Source organism: Podarcis melisellensis (assembly GCF_964234715.1).
Source record: "Podarcis melisellensis genome assembly, chromosome: 14".
Lineage (NCBI taxonomy): Eukaryota > Metazoa > Chordata > Lepidosauria > Squamata > Lacertidae > Podarcis > Podarcis melisellensis.
In genome coordinates this window covers 50,713,557-50,732,262 of record NC_138546.1, presented here as the reverse complement: position 1 = coordinate 50,732,262, position 18,706 = coordinate 50,713,557, and the positions used below count along the sequence as shown (strand labels likewise).

Below are 18,706 nucleotides of genomic sequence, written 5' to 3'. Positions count from 1 at the left end.
CCTTCACCACTGGGACATGGTGAAGACCCCAAGATCTCCTGCAATGATTTTGCAAACTTTTTTGCAGATAAAGTTGCTCAGATTTGGAAAGAGGTAGACTCCACTGTGGTAGCAATCGGGGCGGGAAAGCACTAGAGTTCTTTCTAGTCAAGTTATATGGGATCCATTCCAATCTGTTACCTCTGAGGATCTGGACAGGCTGCCGGGAGAAGTGAAACCGAACTGGCTCCTTCCCCATCCTAGCTCATAAACGTGAGCTGAGCCAGGCTGGGCAATGGGTTCCACAGGGTAGTGAATGCTTCCTCTGTGAGGGAGCCCAAAGGATATTTATTTGCTGGCTCCCAGTACATTTCTGAGCACAATTCAAAATGTTGGTGCTGACCTTTAAAGCCCTAAACGGCCTCAAAGGCCCAGTAGACCTGAAGGAGTGTCTCTGGATGTTGGACTTGGGGTGCCCTTGGCCCGATCCAACAGAACTGCTCTTGTGTGCTTATGAATTACTTCTGAGCAGGCTTATTACAGATTGCACAGTAAACATTGTTTAAGATGAGCAAGGGAAGTGAAGGGGCAGTTTGTGCTGGAGATGCATGTAGGGAAAAGAGAAGGAGTGTGTGTTCTCAGATTGGTTGACTCCAGATTTGTTAGCAATGGAGCCAGAGTTTGGTCTGCACTGGATCTCTACGTGCTTGTATAAGCTTCTTCCCTGGGAGTAGCCTGGTGAAATGTGGTTGGCTTGAGCTTTATTTTGTTTTATTAAATGTGGTGTGCTTGGTTGTATTTACCATCCTTGGTGGAAGAAACAGAGCCAGCACCAGAGGAAACGCTGGGGTTCCTTGCTGCCCCCCATCATGTGCTCCTGTGTTTGTGTCTGCAGCTAGTAATGAGCTTCCTGGGCTAAGAGGCTGATGTATTTAAAATGGGTTTTGCTGCTTGGCTCAGCCCCATGAAATGGCAATGTGCTGCCATGCAGATTTAATCTTCTGAGGGAAGGAATGTGGGGCCAGAGCTACTTGCTGCAGCAGGTGCAATAAAAAGGCTGAGAGAATGCAGCTAAAACGCACATCCAGATTGTCCACTGAGGAATCTGCTTCTCAAATTGGCGGGGGGGGGGGAGCAGATTCTTTAGTTAATTTTGGAAGAAGGGATTAATGACAGCTGCTGATGCTTCCATGGCAACAAGGAGAGCAAATAATTTGTGTATAGCAACGTGAAATATATTAAGATTCTTACTGTGTGCAAGAGTGTGAATTTGTCTCGCGGTATAATCACCATAGCCTTGAAGGATCAATTTAGTTGTGAAAATACCATCTTCTCTAGGGATATATTCTTTGGGGCTATTTTTAAAAAAATGATTGTAGTATACTAAAGTTAAAAATGGGTACTGTAGCATTGAACACAAATTGCTTTTTCTGAGTCCAGGGTTTAGAGGATTAAAATTTAGAGCAAGGAGGAACTTGCAAGGCAAGTTGAGTGAAAATAGCTGCTATGTTCTGCTGGTTGCAGAGGTAGAGGCTCTAGAGCAGTTACATCACAGAATTTTAATGGGATCCCCATTAATGCTATTAGATAACACTTTTTCTAAGCTTCGGATGAGTTGCAAATCTATAGTAATTTTTTCTCTACCCTTTCCCAAGTTCAAGTCAGTAGTTAAAAGTGGAAGGATAGCCACAATACTCATATCATCCTTTGCTGCCCCATAGAACCGCAATACTGGCCCAAAGAGTTGTGCAGTTCTTTTGAAAAGTATACAGCAGAGGCGGGGAACTTTAGTTTAGCTTGAGGGCCGTATTCCCTTGTGGGCAGACTTTGGGGAGGCAGGCATGCTGGGGGCAAGTTATGCCAGAGGCAAAGGTGGGTGGGGCAGTCAATGTGACCTTGGGTGGTACCTTGGGTTACAGACGCTTCAAGTTATTGCCCCAGGATGAGAACAGAAATCGTGCGCTGGCGGTGTGGTGGCAGCGGGAGGCCCCATTAGCTAAACTGGTGCTTCAGGTTAAGAACAGTTTCAGGTTAAGAACGGACCTCCGGAATGAATTAAGTTCTTAGCCCGAGGTACTACTGTAAGGGGTTACATTCAATGGTGTGGGTGTCCAGTAAATTAGAGTAATTTGCAGCAGAAATTTTTCACCTTGCATTGGAATATTTTCTGATGCCCTATCGAGTGATCTAATTTAGTTTTACTTGTATATACTAAACAAAGCTAAAATGTTGAAATTGCCAAGATTACCTAATACTGTATTTATTTGCAACTGGCATCAATTCATCATTTCTAACAAACTTTTGAAATAGAAACTTTAGACATCACTGGTTACATTCCAGTTGTGTGGATGCACTGAGAAGAAACTAAAGGAAATAATCAATCTTCGACGTGTGTACATCTCATTGTTAATAAATTAGCTCTATACGCTCATTTCTTGCTTTTTTAAAAACAACACCACTTGGTTTTCCCTGTGTTGCCCAAATTATGTTCCTCATCTTTTCCAGCCAGCTTTATTTGGAATCTAACCCTGCTGATCTGTGAAAAAAGAAGCACAATAGATGTATACTGTGCAGTTCTTTACATAACTGCCTGTCTTGGTGAAGCGTTATATCCTGGCTAGGTTACTTGAATGCACTCTATGTGAGTGTGCCCTTAAAGATTAGTTGGAAACTTTAATTGCAGCAGGTAGAATGCTTGTGAAAGCTAGGTGTTTGGATCACATTGCCTCTGCTCCATCCCAGTTATACTGTCTGCCTGTTCATTTCTGGAACTAATTTAAGGTGCTGATACTGTCCTTTGAAGCTTTTCATGCTTTGCGACTGGACTATCTGAAGGACTGCCTGCACCCATATGGATCTGCCCAGGCCTTAAGATTTGGGGAACAGTGAGAACAGCAGGTTGAATAATAATAATAATAATAATAATAATAATAATAATAATAATAATAATAATATTTATACCTCGCCCACCTGGCTGGGTTTCCCTAGCCACTCCAAGCGGCTTCCAGCAAAATATAAGACGGGCTATATTAAGGACAGGCCCTGTTCTGTGATGGCTCTGCATTTCTGGACTGACCTCACTGAGATGCAGATGGTCTCTGTTAGGTCTTTGGATAGCCTTAAAGTTGTTTTTATTCCATCCACCATTTTATAGAGCTCTTTTTTAGCAATTGGTTTATGTTAATGTTTTGATTATTTGCAATTTTCTATGCATTAGCTGCCTTGTGAAGCTATAACCTTGTAATTATAAAATGTTGAAACGTGGGGTAAATTTATATAGACATATAATTTTTTTTAAGTCCTTAAAACAATATTGCGAAAATCTCCAGAAGAGTAAGTATCAAGTATGTATGTTCTGGTGGCTGAGTTGCGTATTATATATAAAAGCAGCTGCGTCTTGGATTCGCAGAGAGGTTGATACCCAGTACCTGCTTTGAAAACATTTATTCCAGGGAACAGTTTTGGCTGGATCCTAATTGCTCTTAAATGCCTCTTTGGACTTCTTTTCCACTGAACTAAAAACATACAAGTGAAACTCAAAAAATTAGAATATCGTGGAAAAGTTCATTTATTTCAGTAATTCAACTTAAAAGGTGAAACTAATATATGAGAGACTCATGACATGCAAAGCGAGATCTGTCAAGCCTTTATTTGTTATAATTGTGATGATTATGGCGTACAGCTGATGAAAACCCCAAATTAACAATCTCAGAAAATTAGAATACTGTATTGTGAAAAGGTGCAGTAGCTATTCAATCCATAACACCCTCAATGGGATCCTGAGCCTTTAAATGGTCTCTCTGGTTCAGTAAGAAGCACAATCACGGGGAAGGCTGCTGACCTGACAGTTGTGCCGAAAGCCATCATTGAGACCTTCCATAAGGAGAGAAAGCCTCAAAAGGTAATTGCAGAAGAAGTTGGATGTTCCCAAAGTGCTGTTATCGAAGCACATTAATGGAAAGTTATGCGGAAGGGAAAAGTGTGGAAGAAAAAGGTGCACAAGCAGCAGGGATGACCACAGCCTGGAGAGGATTGTCAGGAAAAGGCCATTCAAACATGTTGGGGACTTTCACAAGGAGTGGACTGAGGCTGGAGTTAGGGCATCAAGAGCCACCACACACAGACGGATCCTGGAGATGGGCTTCCAATGTCTTATTCCTCTTGTCAAGCCGCTCCTGAACAAGAAACGTCAGAAGCGTCTTACCTGGGCTAAAGAAAAAAGGAACTGGTCTGTTGCTAAGTGATCCCGAGTCCTCTTTTCTGATGAGATCAACTTTTGCATCTCATATGGAAACCAAGGACCCAGAGTCTGGAGGAAGAATGGGGAGGCACACAATGCCAGATGCTTGAAGTCCAGTGTGAAGTTTCCACAGTCTGTGTTGATTTGGGGAGCCATGTCATCAGCTGGTGTTGGTTCACTGTGCTTCATCCAGGGTCAACGCAGCCGTCTACCAGGAGAATTTGGAGCACTTCATGCTTTCTTCCACAGACGAGCTTTATGGGATGCTGACTTCGTTTTCCAGCAGGACTTGGCACCTGCCCACACTGCCAAAAGTACCAAAACCTGGTTCAATGCCCATGGGATTACTATGCTTGATTGGCCAGCAAACTTGCCTGACCTGAACCCTATGGAGAATCTATGGGGCATTGCCAAGAGAAAGATGAGAGACATGAGGCCGAGCAATTCAGAAGAGCTGAAGGCTGCTATTGAAGCATCCTGGTCTTCCATAACACCTCAGCAGTGCCACAGGCTGATAGCATCCATGCCATGCCGCATTGAGGCAGTAATTGATGCAAAAGGGGCCCAAACCAAGTACTGAGTACATATGCATGCTTCTACTTCTCAGAGGTCCAATATTGCCTTATTTGCAATTCTTGTTTTGCTGACTTCATTTAATATTCTAATTTTCAGAGATTGTTAATTTGGGGTTTTCATCAGCTGTACGCCATGATCATCACAATTATAACAAATAAAGGCTTGACATATCTTGCTTTGCACGTCATGAGTCTATCTCATATATTAGTTTCACCTTTTATCTCATATATTAGTTTCACTGAAATAAATGAACTTTTCCATGATATTCTAATTTTTCGAGTTTCACCTGTACGTCCATCTTTTTATGTAGAAGTGTTTTGTTTATAAACAAGAGCTTGGAAATGATTATTACCCCCACCCTCCAAGCTCACTTTTCTTTTTTTCTTTTTTTAAAAAAGATTTTTATTAGGGTTTCAACAGATTTTATCATAACAAACAAAACAAAACAAAACAACACAATAACAGACAATAAACAATATAACACATAAAAATCAAAGAAAAATATATAAGTTCAATTCTTAATTTCATGTACCTTCCTTTCCCGACTTCCTCACACCTCCCTTTTCTGTATTCCAATTTCCAAATTAGTTTCAGCAACCTCTTCCATTATTTTGACTGATTTTAATGTTACTTAATTTCTTTTAAATTAACCATTGCCGCTACTAACCACTTATCTTCTAATCCCCCATCATTGATTAATTTTGCTATGTTTCTTTACTTGTTACTTATACAACATCTTTGCACGTTCCTTTCAATTTTGTCACTAATGCCGCACTATCTCTATATCCTGCATCGTTTTAACATTCAAATAGTTTACAATGTTTTTGCTCACTTTTCTCAAAGATGTACATCCAAGAGAAAGCAAAACAAAAAACCAAGATCCGTATTCATGATCAAGAGTTATCACTTACAGGATCAGTGGAGTGCTTGATGCTCCTCTCTTCCCCCTTATAAGCACCTCTGTGAAGCTGTCAGAATTTATTGTCTCTTCATGAGCTCTGGGCTCAACAGAAATTACCTTTTGGATACTTAGAATGTACAAGCAGCATTCCTCTACTCCCTTCTTGCTAACAGTCATCTTGTTTTCCTAAACTACATAAAAAGTTCATTACCATTGGGGTGGGAGATGCTTTTTCATCTAGAGAGCCACATGCCAGTGGAGGGTGCAGCCAGAGGCAAGAGTGGGGTGGAGCAGCAGATGTGTCAACTATATTCCGTTTGTGTGCAGACACAGGCATGAACACAGATGGATATATCCATCCTGGCAAGCAAGAGGCATTTCTGCAATTCAAAGGCACATTCCAGCTAGGGAAAAGCACTTGAGGGTGCCATGGAGCAGGGCCTGGGGGGGATTGGGGAGGGGACATGGGAGCCAGGTAGAGAGATGTGGAGAGCCACATTTGACCCTTGGACCTGAGGTTCCCCACTCCTACATTAGTGTGACTAAAAAACAGGGTGGAGAGCAGAATTTGGAGGAGGTATGTACCTTCCTCTTCTAGGAAATAGCTGCCCATATCCTCCTATTTCCTGACATCCCTCCCTGGGAGAAGAGCGCAGGAATGAAATTTGGGGATGGTTACTGAGGAGTCAGCCATGCTTCCATCACTGGGAATAGATGCAGCTTCCCCAGTGCTGAGAGCATCTGCATGCTCAACAGTCTTGCAGGACTCAAGAATCTCATGAGCCTAAAGCTTGGCAGGTGAGTCTGACCACCTGTTGGGACAACTTGGTTGCTTCTGTGCCCTTCCAAGCTCCTTGTCCTTAAACTTGGCCACTGTTTCTAGCCCATCTACCTTCACCTTTCCTGTCATGTAGCCTGAGCATAGTGGCATCTGTGATTCGTTATCTGTTGCCAAGTCTGCATCTCTTCTTCCCCCCCAATAACAGTATTTCCCTTACTGTCAGATAAAAGCCTCTGTTTCCGTGGTCTGGGCAAGAGCTAGGGCAACATGTTTATGGTATTGGGGTGATATCTAGCTAAATTCTGCTCAGAGGAGACCCTCTGAATTGAATGGATATGAGTTGGTCATGTTCTTTAATTTCAGTGGGTCTATCTGTGAGTTTGACTATCATAGGATACAGCCCATGTGTGTCATATTTACTGCCCTCATCCACACTACTGTATGCATTTTTCTGATGTAATGTTAGGACAAAATGCCCATCATGATGACAGCTGGAAGGGCCTGCACATTAGAACAGGTGGTTTTTGGGGGGCGGTGAGAGAGTATGAGTGCTGTGCACACTGAGACACAGGGTCAAACCAGAGAGGAGACCGTTTCATGAGAATCTGGGAAACACCCAGTTTCTCCATGTTTAGTAGATGGGTATTGGAAAGGATTCAGCATTGTTAAAATGGAGGCGTTTGGCACACAGATGTTGCTTAATGTAGCTTTTGCAAAAATGGCATATTTTTGTCCCCAGCCCACCAGGCAGAATCAGTGGTAACTTGGAAGCTCTTGGCTGCAGTCTTTAGTACTTTAATGCTAACATAATGAATTACAGTTTTTACTTACTTAACTTGATTAAGATGGCTTCAGAAAGTTAAAATGAACCCATTCCAGCCTGCTAGCTAATTAATTAAGCAGTTAAGGGGAAAAAGCCCTGGAGTTTTTCCAAAGAGAGAATCCCATTTTATTGTGAAATTACAATCCACCAGGAATTTGTCGTGCCTAAAACTCTCTGAAAGGATTGAGAATTGAGTAAATATAAAGCTTTAGTTGGTTGATTATCCTAATTATCATATATGAGAGTACGGATTATAGTTTTGGCTTCTGTTATTACACAAGTTATTTAGAATTGTACTTAAAGAAAAAAATCATTTGTTTCAGTAATATTGTGTACAGAAGGTTATGAAATGACTATTGAGGCTTTCGTTGTAACAGTACCAAAGCCTCTGTGTCCCAAGGTGGACTTTGAAACCAAGTTTCCAAGTTGATGTCAGACCATAGTATCCAATTCTGAATATCAAGACAAGCACAAATCATATTTCTGCTGCAATGACAAACTATGGTCTCCACTGAACAGGAAGCTAGGAAGGAAATTTTGGAATATGTAGGGAACTTACAACCCTTGCAATATTTCTGGATTCCTAATACTTAGCACACCTGACCATTGGCCATATTGGCTGGGATTGATGGAAGATAGAGTCCAATAGCACTCAAAGGGCCATAGGTTCCCCCTACCTGGTTTAGGAGATGGAGGCAAAGTATGGACTGAAGGTTGACTTGTGCAGCACCAAACAGTAGCTTGGCATTATGTGTGAACCCATGTTGTATGGTTTCCTATGCAATGCTTTTACTCTTCTTTCAACCTGCATGTCCTGGGTCTGGTGGTGGAGTCCTCACCCCAGGACGCTGCATCCAGGAACAAACATGTTCTGGGCATGGACTGACCATGATACTGAATTATATTCTATTAGATTTCTAAATTACCTACACCTGGGTGTAAAGGTGGAGCTGGTTGGTTTGATATTTGTATTCTACTTTTCCAGTAATAAATTTCAGCCCCCAGTGGCTTGTGATAATAACAAAGAATTTGAAAATAGCACATAAAATTTCTGTCAACATAGCCGTTTTAAAAAACGCAGTGACATATCAGTAATGCAAGGCTTCAAGTCACAGGTGGAACTAATTCGTATATATATATTCCATAGAATTGGAAGGGACCCTGAGGATAATCTAGCCCAACCACCTGCAATGCTGGAATCTCAACACACGGTCCTCCATCCAATTTGAAACCATCCCACACCCTGCATAGCTTTTGCAAATGTGCTAGCAGTTTTATTGCTGCACCAGTAAGAGGACATTTTTTAATTCTTATTTATGCATTTGACAAAAACAAATACAGTTGCATTTTCTGAATCAAGAAATAAAGAAAGCACGTTTGGTTTGGAACTATTCTGCCATTCCTGTTGAATGGTTGTAGAGAAAAATTCTGGCGAGTGGTTCAGTCCTGCTCAGTCTTGCTACTTACACCTTTTCCCTTGCTGAGAACATGCATATGCAGCCTAGAGTGCAATGTGAGGCTGCTTGAAAGCCCTTTTGCAAACAATCCAGTGCTGCACTTCAAAGTCCCAACAGCTTAGACTCCTAAGCTTGGTATCACCTGGCATCACTGTGACATCAGATGACTGACATGTGGAAGGCCCTGCTCACATGTCATATTTTGCCCCCCAGGGTTGTGGAGATAAGAGGCAAGCCCGCCATCCAGTAAAAGGTCTCCACTTCTGGTATAGGCTGCAGTGAGCTAAGTGGACCCAGTGGTCCCATCTGGTGTAAGGAGCTTTCTCTGTTTCTTGTGAGGACACTCTGGTCAGGGTTTTATAACTGGATTACAGTTTTTGCTTTGCATAGAAAGATGGGGTTTATCTGAAGCAATTTGGGAAACAACCCCCCCCCCCTTGCTATATGACATTCATGTTTTTAATTTTGTTCAGATTTCATAAAAAGCTTGTAAGACAAAGCTAGAGATTTATTTGCAAGTCACATTAGGTAAACCACAGGAATTTATGATTCAAGAACCTAGGACTTGTACGTTGGGCAAATGTCCTGTAGGTCAGGTGTCACCAAGCTTTTCATACCCAGGACCCACTTTTAACCCAACATACATTTGTGGACTCATTTCTTAACATTTAGCCATGTATTTGCATGGTGCTCCTGCTCCTGCCTCCGGTCATGGCCCACCAGCTGAAGACCAATGCAGTAGGTGATACAGTCAGATGGTTTGAAAAACAAGGATTTTGAAGCAAGATGGGTTTTGACAAAATACCCAGTGGTGGAAGAACTTTTAATCTCTGCAAAGTTTTACAGTATGTGGTAGTTAAAAAGTGACTTTCAATAAACTAATTTTGTGACTCATTTTCTTCTCTCTCTCTCTCTCTCACTCTCCCCCAACCCACAAAAAACCCACAAATATTTTCCTTCTCTTTCTCTCTCTAGCTGTCTTTCATACCCCTATTTTGTAGCTTTTACGCAGTATTTTGTGAAGCACAAATTACTGCTGACTCCCTCGCTGGAGCTATATGCTTCTCTCAGAAAACATGAGACAAAAGTGGATAAGTTGCAATTCAGTGGAGGTAAATGGTAGCAAACTAAAACAGATTTGGGGCTAAATTTAAGTAACTGCATCTAGTTGGTTGTGCCTTTCACACAACTGTTTTTTCAGTGGTGAGCTCTATCAATTCATCTGCCTCTTGCACACAAGTATCTCTGTAACACTAAATATCTTTGGTGGATGCATCTTTGGAGAAAATATTTTGTCACAGTATGTTTCCGAGCACAATTCAAAGTGTTGGTGCTGACCTTTAAAGCCCTAAACGGCCTCGGTCCAGTATATCTGAAGGAGCGTCTCCTCCCCCATCATTCTGCCCGGACACTGAGGTCCAGCTCTGAGGGCCTTCTGGCGGTTCCCTCATTGCGAGAAGCAAAGCTACAGGGAACCAGGCAGAGGGCCTTCTCAGTAGTGGCGCCCGCCTTGTGGAATGCCCTCCCATCAGATGTCAAAGCGATAAACAACTACCTGACATTCAGAAGACATCTGAAGGCCCTGTTCAGGGAAGTTTTTAATATGTGACATTTTAGTGTATTTTTCATCTTTGTTGGAAGCCGCCCAGAGTGGCTGGGGAAACCCAGCCAGATGGACGGGGTACAAATAATAAATTATTATTATTATTATTATTATTATTATTATTATTATTATTATTATTATTATTTATTGGCTTTGCTATAAATGCACAATCATTTTAAAAAGATGTATAATGGGATCATCACATTACAGACTTACTAGAGGCAAGAAACCCAAGATTCCTTCTTCTTACTTCAAGTAACTTTGTTTTCTGGGTCAGTTTTGAGGAATAACTGTCTCAAAGCATCTGTTACCATGTCTGTGAAATCCCAGTCAGATATTAGTCAGACTGCATTAGGTGTACATTTCTTGGCCTTCAGTCAACAAAACAAATACAGTGGTACCTCGGAACTTGAATGTAGTCCTTTCCGGAAGACAGTTCGACTTCCAAAACATTTGACTTCCGAGGCATGGCTTCTGATTGGCCAACAGCTAGGTTTTAGCACAGTGGAAGCTGCGTAGGACATTCGTGTTCCGAAAAACATTCAAAAACCGGAGCATGCACTTTTGGCGTTCAGGAACTGAAAGCTCCAAGAATGCAGCCATTCGAGTTCCGAGGTACCACTGTACTCTGTGTTTCAAAATTGAAAGGTTACTGCGGACTCCCATTCAGTATCATGCAGACCAACTTGGAAAATATTTAAATTGGCCCACATTGTAAAATCTGGGCTTCTTGTCCAATGTAGTTTTTTTAACATTAAGAATGGCCATCTAGCCCAGGGTTCAGCAATCTTTTTCAGCCGATGGCTGGTCCACCGACCCTCAGACCATGGGGTGGGCCAGACTATATTGGGGGTGGGGATGAGCAAATTCCTATGCCCCACGAATAACCCAGAGATGCATTTTAAATAAAAGCACACATTCTACTCATGTAAAAGCATGCTGATTCCGGGACCGTTCGTGAGCCAGATTTAGAAGGCGATTGGGCCACATCCAGCCCACAGGCCTTAGGTTGCCAACCCCTCATCTACAGTCTTGCCCTGGCACTTCAAATGCGCATGACGATTATTTTGCATTTCACTTCATTTGGTGCCACAGGTGCCAGGTTGCCCCCAAGATTGAAGGGGCCCGGTGTATACATGTGACATCACACATGCTCCAAATGTTGCACAGGCTGGCGCAGCCTTCTGCTAGGCTGGTGCGACCTTGCACCAGGCACATGGGTCCCTGCAGCATCTCCCGACACCACCCAGGCCAGTGCAGCCTTCCGATCTCTCTCTCTCTCTCTCTCTCTCTCTCTCTCTCTCTCTGTGTGTGTGTGTGTGTGTGTGTGTGTGTGTGTTGAAATTCTCTGTTTTGGCTGAGGGCTTGATCCAGTTTTGGCCAACTCTTTGCAGGCTACATTGGATAGATGTGTGGGACCACCTATCAGTCAGTTACTTGCTGTCCTGTGATGTCTGCTGAAGCAGAGAGTGGTTTGCATTATGTGGCAAATTTAAACAGCAATGAATGCATGCTGTTGTAACAAAGGAACAATCAGCAGGGCACTCTGAGGTTCCTCTTAATTCCTTTGCATCTTTACCAGGTCCACACCTGACATCACATGATGTCATGTGAGTGACAGGTGCCTATGTTCCCATACTGTACTGAAAAACAAAATGGAGCATCAACTTCACATGCATTCAGTCCCAAGTTCAAGCCATTTCGTCTTCAGTTGAAAAAAGATACTGCATAACAGATGTGAACGCCTGGCGGGGTGGAGGTGGTAATGAGGATTTCCCCTCCGCCATTTCCAGTGGAATAATTTTAAACTTTGGGAAACACTGAAATAAACCCCTCTTTGGAATGAGTGAATGCTTTTTAAGGCAAGGTTTTACTCAATCTGTGCTATAAAAACTAGACAGATCTCCTGTATTAATTCCCTTGTGTACTGTAGACATTTGCAATACCTAGTTGCATGATGCATTTCTGCACATAGTGTGATTCCTTTTTCACGAGAAGAGCATGCAGGTCTTTTGTTTCAATGTGAATTATATGCTTCTCTCTGTGAGGGAGCCTTCCCAGACCCGCTGAAAGAGGTGGTTATCAAACTGCTTCTTAAAAAACCATCTTTAGATGCTGCCAATTTGGCCAACTATCGCCCAGTCTCAAATCTTCCATTCTTGGGCAAGGTGATTGAGCGAGTGGTTGCTGAACAACTCCAGGCACGCCTGGAAGAAGCGGACCATTTGGATCCCTTCCAGTCAGAATTCAGGCCTCTTCATGGGACTGAAACTGCCTTGGTCGCACTGGTCAATGATCTCCGGTGGGCTAGAGACAAAGGTGAGAGCTGTTTCCTAGTTCTGCTGGATCTCTCAGCAGCTTTTGACACCATCGACCATCCTTCTGGACCATCTAGAGGGGCTGGGTGCTGGGGGCACTGTCATACAGTGGTTCCGCTCTTTCCTCCTGGGCCGTGTTCAGAAAGTGGTGGGGGGGGGATGAGTGTTCAGACCCCTGGGCCCTCACTTGTGGGGTGCCTCAGGGTTCTGTCCTCTCCCCCGTGCTTTTCAACATCTACATGCAGCCCCTGGGAGAGATCATCAGGGGGTTTGGGCTGGGTATTCATCAGTATGTGGATGATACACAGCTCTACCTCTCTTTCAAATCAGAACCAGTGAAGGTGGTGAAGGTCCTGTGTGAGTGTCTGGAGGCAGTTGGAGGATGGATGGTGGCTAACAGATTGAGATTGAATCCTGACAAGACAGAAGTACTGTTTTTGGGGGACAGGAGGCAGGCAGATGTGGAGGACACCCTGGTCCTGAATGGGGTAACTGGGCCCCTGAAGGACCAGGTGCGTAGCCTGGAAGTCATTCTGGACTCACAGCTGTCCATGGAGGCGCAGGTCAATTTTGTGTCCAGGGCAGCTGTCTACCAGCTCCATCTGGTACGCAGGTTGAGACCCTACTGCCCACGGACTGTCTCGCCAGAGTGGTGCATGCTCTAGTTATCTCTCGCTTGGACTATTGCAATGTGCTCTATGTGGGGCTACCTTTGAAGGTGACCCGGAAACTACAACTAATGCAGAATGCGGCAGCTAGACTGGTGACTGGGAGCGGCCATCTTGAAAGACCTACACTGGATCCCAGTACATTTGCAAGCACAATTCAAAGTGTTGATGTTGACCTTGAAAGCCCTAAACGGCCTCGGTCCAGTATACCTGAAGGAGCGTCTCCACCTCCATTGTTCTGCCTGGACGCTGAGGTCCAGCGCCAAGGGCCTTCTGGCGGTTCTCTTGCTACGAGAAGCCAAGTTACAGGGAACCAGGCAGAGGGCCTTTTGGTAGTGCCACCCGCCCTGTGGAACGCCCTCCAAACAGATGTCAAAGAGAAAAATAACTACCAAACTGTTAGAAGACATCTGAAGGCAGCCCTGTTTAGGGAAGCTTTTAATGTTTAATAGGTTATTGTATTTTAGTGTTCTGTTGGAAGCCGCCCAGAGTAGCTTGGGAAACCCAGCCAGATGGGTGGGATATAAATAAATTGTTGTTGTTGTTGTTTTGTTGCTGCTGCTGCTGCTTTATTCCTTCCCATGGCATTTGATCTAGTTTGACACTACTATAAGCAAGTATCCTGCCTCTGTTGTCTTTTTGGCCTGGCCCCTCCCATGTGGTTAACCTCCTTTGTTTCTGCCCTCAAGTGTTCTCAGACACTTTGCTACAGAACATAAGGCATTTATTCTTTTCAGGCTCCAGTCCAGTGTTAGAATCTCAGATATACAAGCTAGGTGCCAAATGGCTCCTTAAACCAGGGTTATAGTTGCAAAATGGAAGGCCTAGTTGCCATTTTGGGGCCAGACAACTTGAAAGTTGTATTTTTCAATATGGTTTTTTGGTTCTTGAAATTTGTTCTGATTGTGCAGATAAAATATCATGGATAGAATTCTACAGGATGTGTTGTTAGTGTGTGAAAACAGTTAATATCCAAGGATCCCCAAGCATGCACCTCTAGATGGTGGAGATGTCAGGCACCATCCTGGCAAACACGCATCGTCACTTGGTCGCCAGTGGGAGATTTTAATTAATTAATTTTATTTTATATACTGCTCTTCATCCAAGGAGTACAGGGCAATTTACAATATAATAACAGAAAATGCACGACATAGTAACAAACAAAAACAACCCCCCTCCCCAATTTAAAAGGCCTTAGGTTGGCTAATTCAACAAAGACCTGGGAGAAGAGGAATGTTGTTGCCTGGCAGCTAGATACGTAATGAAAGCGCCAGGTGATTCTCCCTGGAGAAAACCTTGCAGAAGTGGGGAGCCACTGCAGAAAAGGCCCATTCTCTTGTTGCCACACTCCAAGCCTCTTGTGGAGGAAGCACATGAAGAAAAGGCCTTTAAGCAGATTGGCCTATCTGAGTTGGGGGATTATTCTTCTGCAAATTTCATTAATTGATAGAATATAAATTGTACTAAGTTATAAGCAAGGCGTTGTGGTGTTGAGAGCAGTAACATAATTTCAGGTTTGATGAGGGAGTTGTATGTTTCAGTTTCCCCATAAATTTCCACTTTTCACTGGGAGAAAACAGGCTTTCCCCATGGCTTTAAAATTTCTGGAAATATAAAATTTCTAGTACAGTGGTGCCTCAGATTACAAACACCTCAGACTCCGCTAACCTGGAAGTAGTACCTTGGGTTAAGAACTTTGACCCAGGATGAGAACAGAAATCGTGCAGCGGTGGCGGGGCGGCGGTGGGAGGCCCCATTAGCTAAAGTGGTGCTTCAGGTTAAGAACAGTTTCAGGTTAAGAACGGACCTCTGGAACAAATTAAGGTTGTAACCACAGGTACCTTTGTAGGAAGACTGCAGGGTGGATTTGATTTAAATCAAATCTATTTAATGATTTAAATCATTTTTTTTACAGAAAGACTCATTCTTGCTGGTATAATCTTAATATTTACAACCAGATGAAGGTTTCATTTCTGGAATAATAAATTATCAGAGTAGTTTTTACAGTTATATCAAAGATTACTGATTTGGATATATTATTAGAAATACTGTACATAGACAGATAATTATGAAATTATTGTGAGGTTTAATAAGTTACCTGTTTATATTTGGACAACATTTCTGCTGTACTTTATTGTAAGGAGAAAAATAAATAATTGTTTCCTTAATAACAATTCCTTAATAACAATTTAGACAATTTATTCAACTAAACCAAAAACATTCTAGCATATATATATTTCATGTCACCACTTTTGTTTGTTAACTGATTTGGTTAGAGACTTTATTGCTTGGACAATGCCCGGCGAGCCCTGGGAAGAAGAGCCTGGAACCAGTGAACTCTTATTAGTTGACCTGCAAGCACTTCAAGATCTTGCCAAGGGCTTACAGATCACTGTTACTATTTCTTCCACCACCCCAATGGATTTGCGTCTACATTCAGGTGCCTATTCTGCACAGTTAAGTGTTAGTGCAGTTGTTGGAACCCAATGGGATTGGGAAGAGGTTGCCAGCCCTGAAGAGCCTTCAGCACTTGCCTCAAGTCTGAGATCCCAAGACTTGTGGAGCATTCTGCTCACAAGGTTGCACTTTCATTTTTACTGCTTCACACTTAGCTACTTGTGCAGATCTATTCCACTCCAAACAATCTGTTCATTGAACCTCTTGGAACTTATCGTTTAAGAGGTACGGGGTTGATTCTGTGTATATAAATTTGCAAAGGAACAATGGGATTAAGGTTTTTTCCTCAGCCCTGTATGTTTATTTTATAACATTTTTCCTTTGAAGAAAAGGCATGTTATCTCTTCAGACAAAAATTCACACTTTTGAAAACTTTTTGAAAACAAGAACCTGTGATAATATATTCTCATTAGAAAAACTGCCCCAAATAATCTTACAGAAACCTCTGGAAGAGCATGACATTGTGAATGGATTAATGGAATTCATTTATCAAAAAAATTAAACATTGCATATGCTACATAATTAAAAACAAATCCTTATTTCCTGATGAATAGCCTTTGGAATATAATGTAACTTAAATAGAAAACTATCTTTAGAAAGATTTTTCCGCCAAAAGCATTTTATTTTTAAAAATCTGTTCAAATAAAAAAATCCAATTTAAATAAAAAAAAATCAATTTTTAAAAATCTTTTAAAAAACCATTGATTTTTTATCCACCCTGGAAGGCTGGACAATATCCCTGCATGAGACCCTGGAGACTCACTTTCAGCTGGAATAGATGCTTTGGGGGCAGAGTGGTCTGTCTCACTGTGGAAAATTGATATGTTATAAGTTACTGTGGCATGTTGCTCTAGTTTCTTTTAATGCAGGATTGCCAACATTTTTGGGTTAGTAGACAGATTCAGTGTGTTGACTGTCACAAAATGGATGCCATGGGGGCATGGCATAACACAAAGTGGATGCTGTCAGAACATTCCATAATGGTGGTCACATCTAAGGGCAGAAAGGTGCTGCCATGTCCCCTCATCCATGAGGAAAAAGGGGCTTGTATCACACCCCCTCCTCCACCTCCCCTCTACTCAGAGCTTTCTTGCCTCCATTGCACACTTTGCTCCTCTGTCAAAACTTGATGTGAGGCTGGAGGAGTGGAACCATTTCCTCCCTGACCCTTGATTCACTGCACATATCAACAAAATGATTAATTTTATGTGCAGATCACGGGAGCAGATGCGTAAAAGTGAGGAGGGCTTTCATGTCACCACTTTCCTCCAATGAACTAAATGCTAAAGCCTGTGGTGGTGAATTTTCATCAAATTCTGAACTACTTTCAACCCCAACAGGTGTTTATGGAGGTTTTTTATTGATACAATTCCCAATATAACATGGAATCTAATTTTAGTCCATTCATTATTTTTTTTATTCACTTTTTCCTATCAGTACAAACATCAAACTAAAAAGACATGTACAACAAACAACCATAGCAACAATAATAACACAAATTGACAACACAAATTTAGATACAGTAATATCCCTATGCCTACTCCTTGTTTATCACCACTCCCCCCCCCATTTCCCACTGTTATCTGCCTTGTCACTTAGATATTCGTTCCAAATTTCTTTGTATTTATCCATTCTTATTTTGCATCAACAAGCAATCCTTTCATATGTAGCTAATCTGTCCATATTATCAATCCATATGCTCAGTGGAATCTTTTTGAGACACTTTCAATTCATCAAAACAAGTTTTGTTGCTTCTAATATAGTGCAATACAACCACTTTTTTTGACCCCTTGAGATCTTCCAAGTTTCCGGAATATAATTTAGAATTAAATTCAGTTCCCCTAAATAACAATTTATTTTTATTACTTTTACTATAAATATCCTCACCTCGCTCCAGAATGGTCTGATCATCGGTCAGTTAATCAACATATGTATTAAGTTTGCATTTTTACTCCCACATCTCCAGCAATTATCTACACTTGTTATTTCCTTCTGATATAATCTTGCTGGAGTCCAGTGGATTCTAAATACTATTTTCTGTTGAATAAGTCTTAAATCCATACAGGCTTTTTCTATTGATTTGATACTTGTCTCCCATTCATCATTTGTTATCTGTACTCCTACCTCTTTACTCAATTTTTGTCTTTCATATTCTAAACCGTATTTCTTCCTGTTAAGTAAAGTTTTATATAGTGCAAGTGTATGATTTTTTGTGTTTTTTTTTGCAGAGATTAAATCTTGTAACAGCATGGGTGTTTCCAATGCTTCTATAGCGTCAGAGCCAAACTGCTTTTCCAGCATATGTTTCAATTGGATATACAGTCATACCTCGGGTTGAAGTTGCTTCAGGTTGAGCGCTTTTGGGTTGTGCTCTGCGGTGACCCTGAAGTAACGGAACGTGTTACTCCCGGGTTTCGCTGCTCACGCATGCGCAGAAGTGGCAAATAGCGACCCGCGCACGCACAGTCGCAGCAAGCAGTGGGTCTTGGTGTACATTTCTTTCTGAGTGTAGAAAACTTAGATTTCTAATTGTTAGCCCACACAGTTTTCTTTAAAGCTTTTTAAACCCTTTATTTGTGAACTGAATTTCAAAACATACTGCCTAACTTCGTAAAATGTGTACTATCAAAAAGCAACGTATGCATTTCAGTCAAGAGCAGTGTAGCAGCCTGTATTATTTATGGTCTGATAACCTTCCAGCTTAGTGGGATGAGCGTTCCAAAGGGGTGAGGAGCAACTTGCTGAAATCTTAATCCAGAATGTGCCCCTGGGTGCCTAAGGTAATACTTGCCCATCTTAAAGTGATGAATTATCCCCCCCCCCCCGGGATGTGTACAGAACCTTGTGGCTGGTACTGCCAGGTGACTAAGCTTGATGCCGGGGTGGTGTTACTTTAAAAATAT

At 42.1% G+C, this 18,706-nt stretch overlaps 1 protein-coding gene across 10 annotated transcripts in view; it reads left to right on the top strand.

Annotated features, from left to right (window-relative positions):
- Nucleotides 1–18,706, top strand: part of TJP1 (tight junction protein 1) — a 360,820-nt gene that overhangs the window by 256,196 nt on the left and 85,918 nt on the right. The window contains exon 1 of one of the 10 annotated variants that reach the window (XM_081887568.1): nt 2–19. The exons of the other annotated variants lie outside the window; for them this stretch is intronic. Within the exon in view, the coding sequence (XP_081743694.1) occupies nt 17–19 (3 nt within the window). The 5' untranslated portion in view covers nt 2–16. Of the gene's footprint in view, nt 1; nt 20–18,706 lie in introns of those variants that run through there. 10 annotated transcript variants of the gene reach the window in all.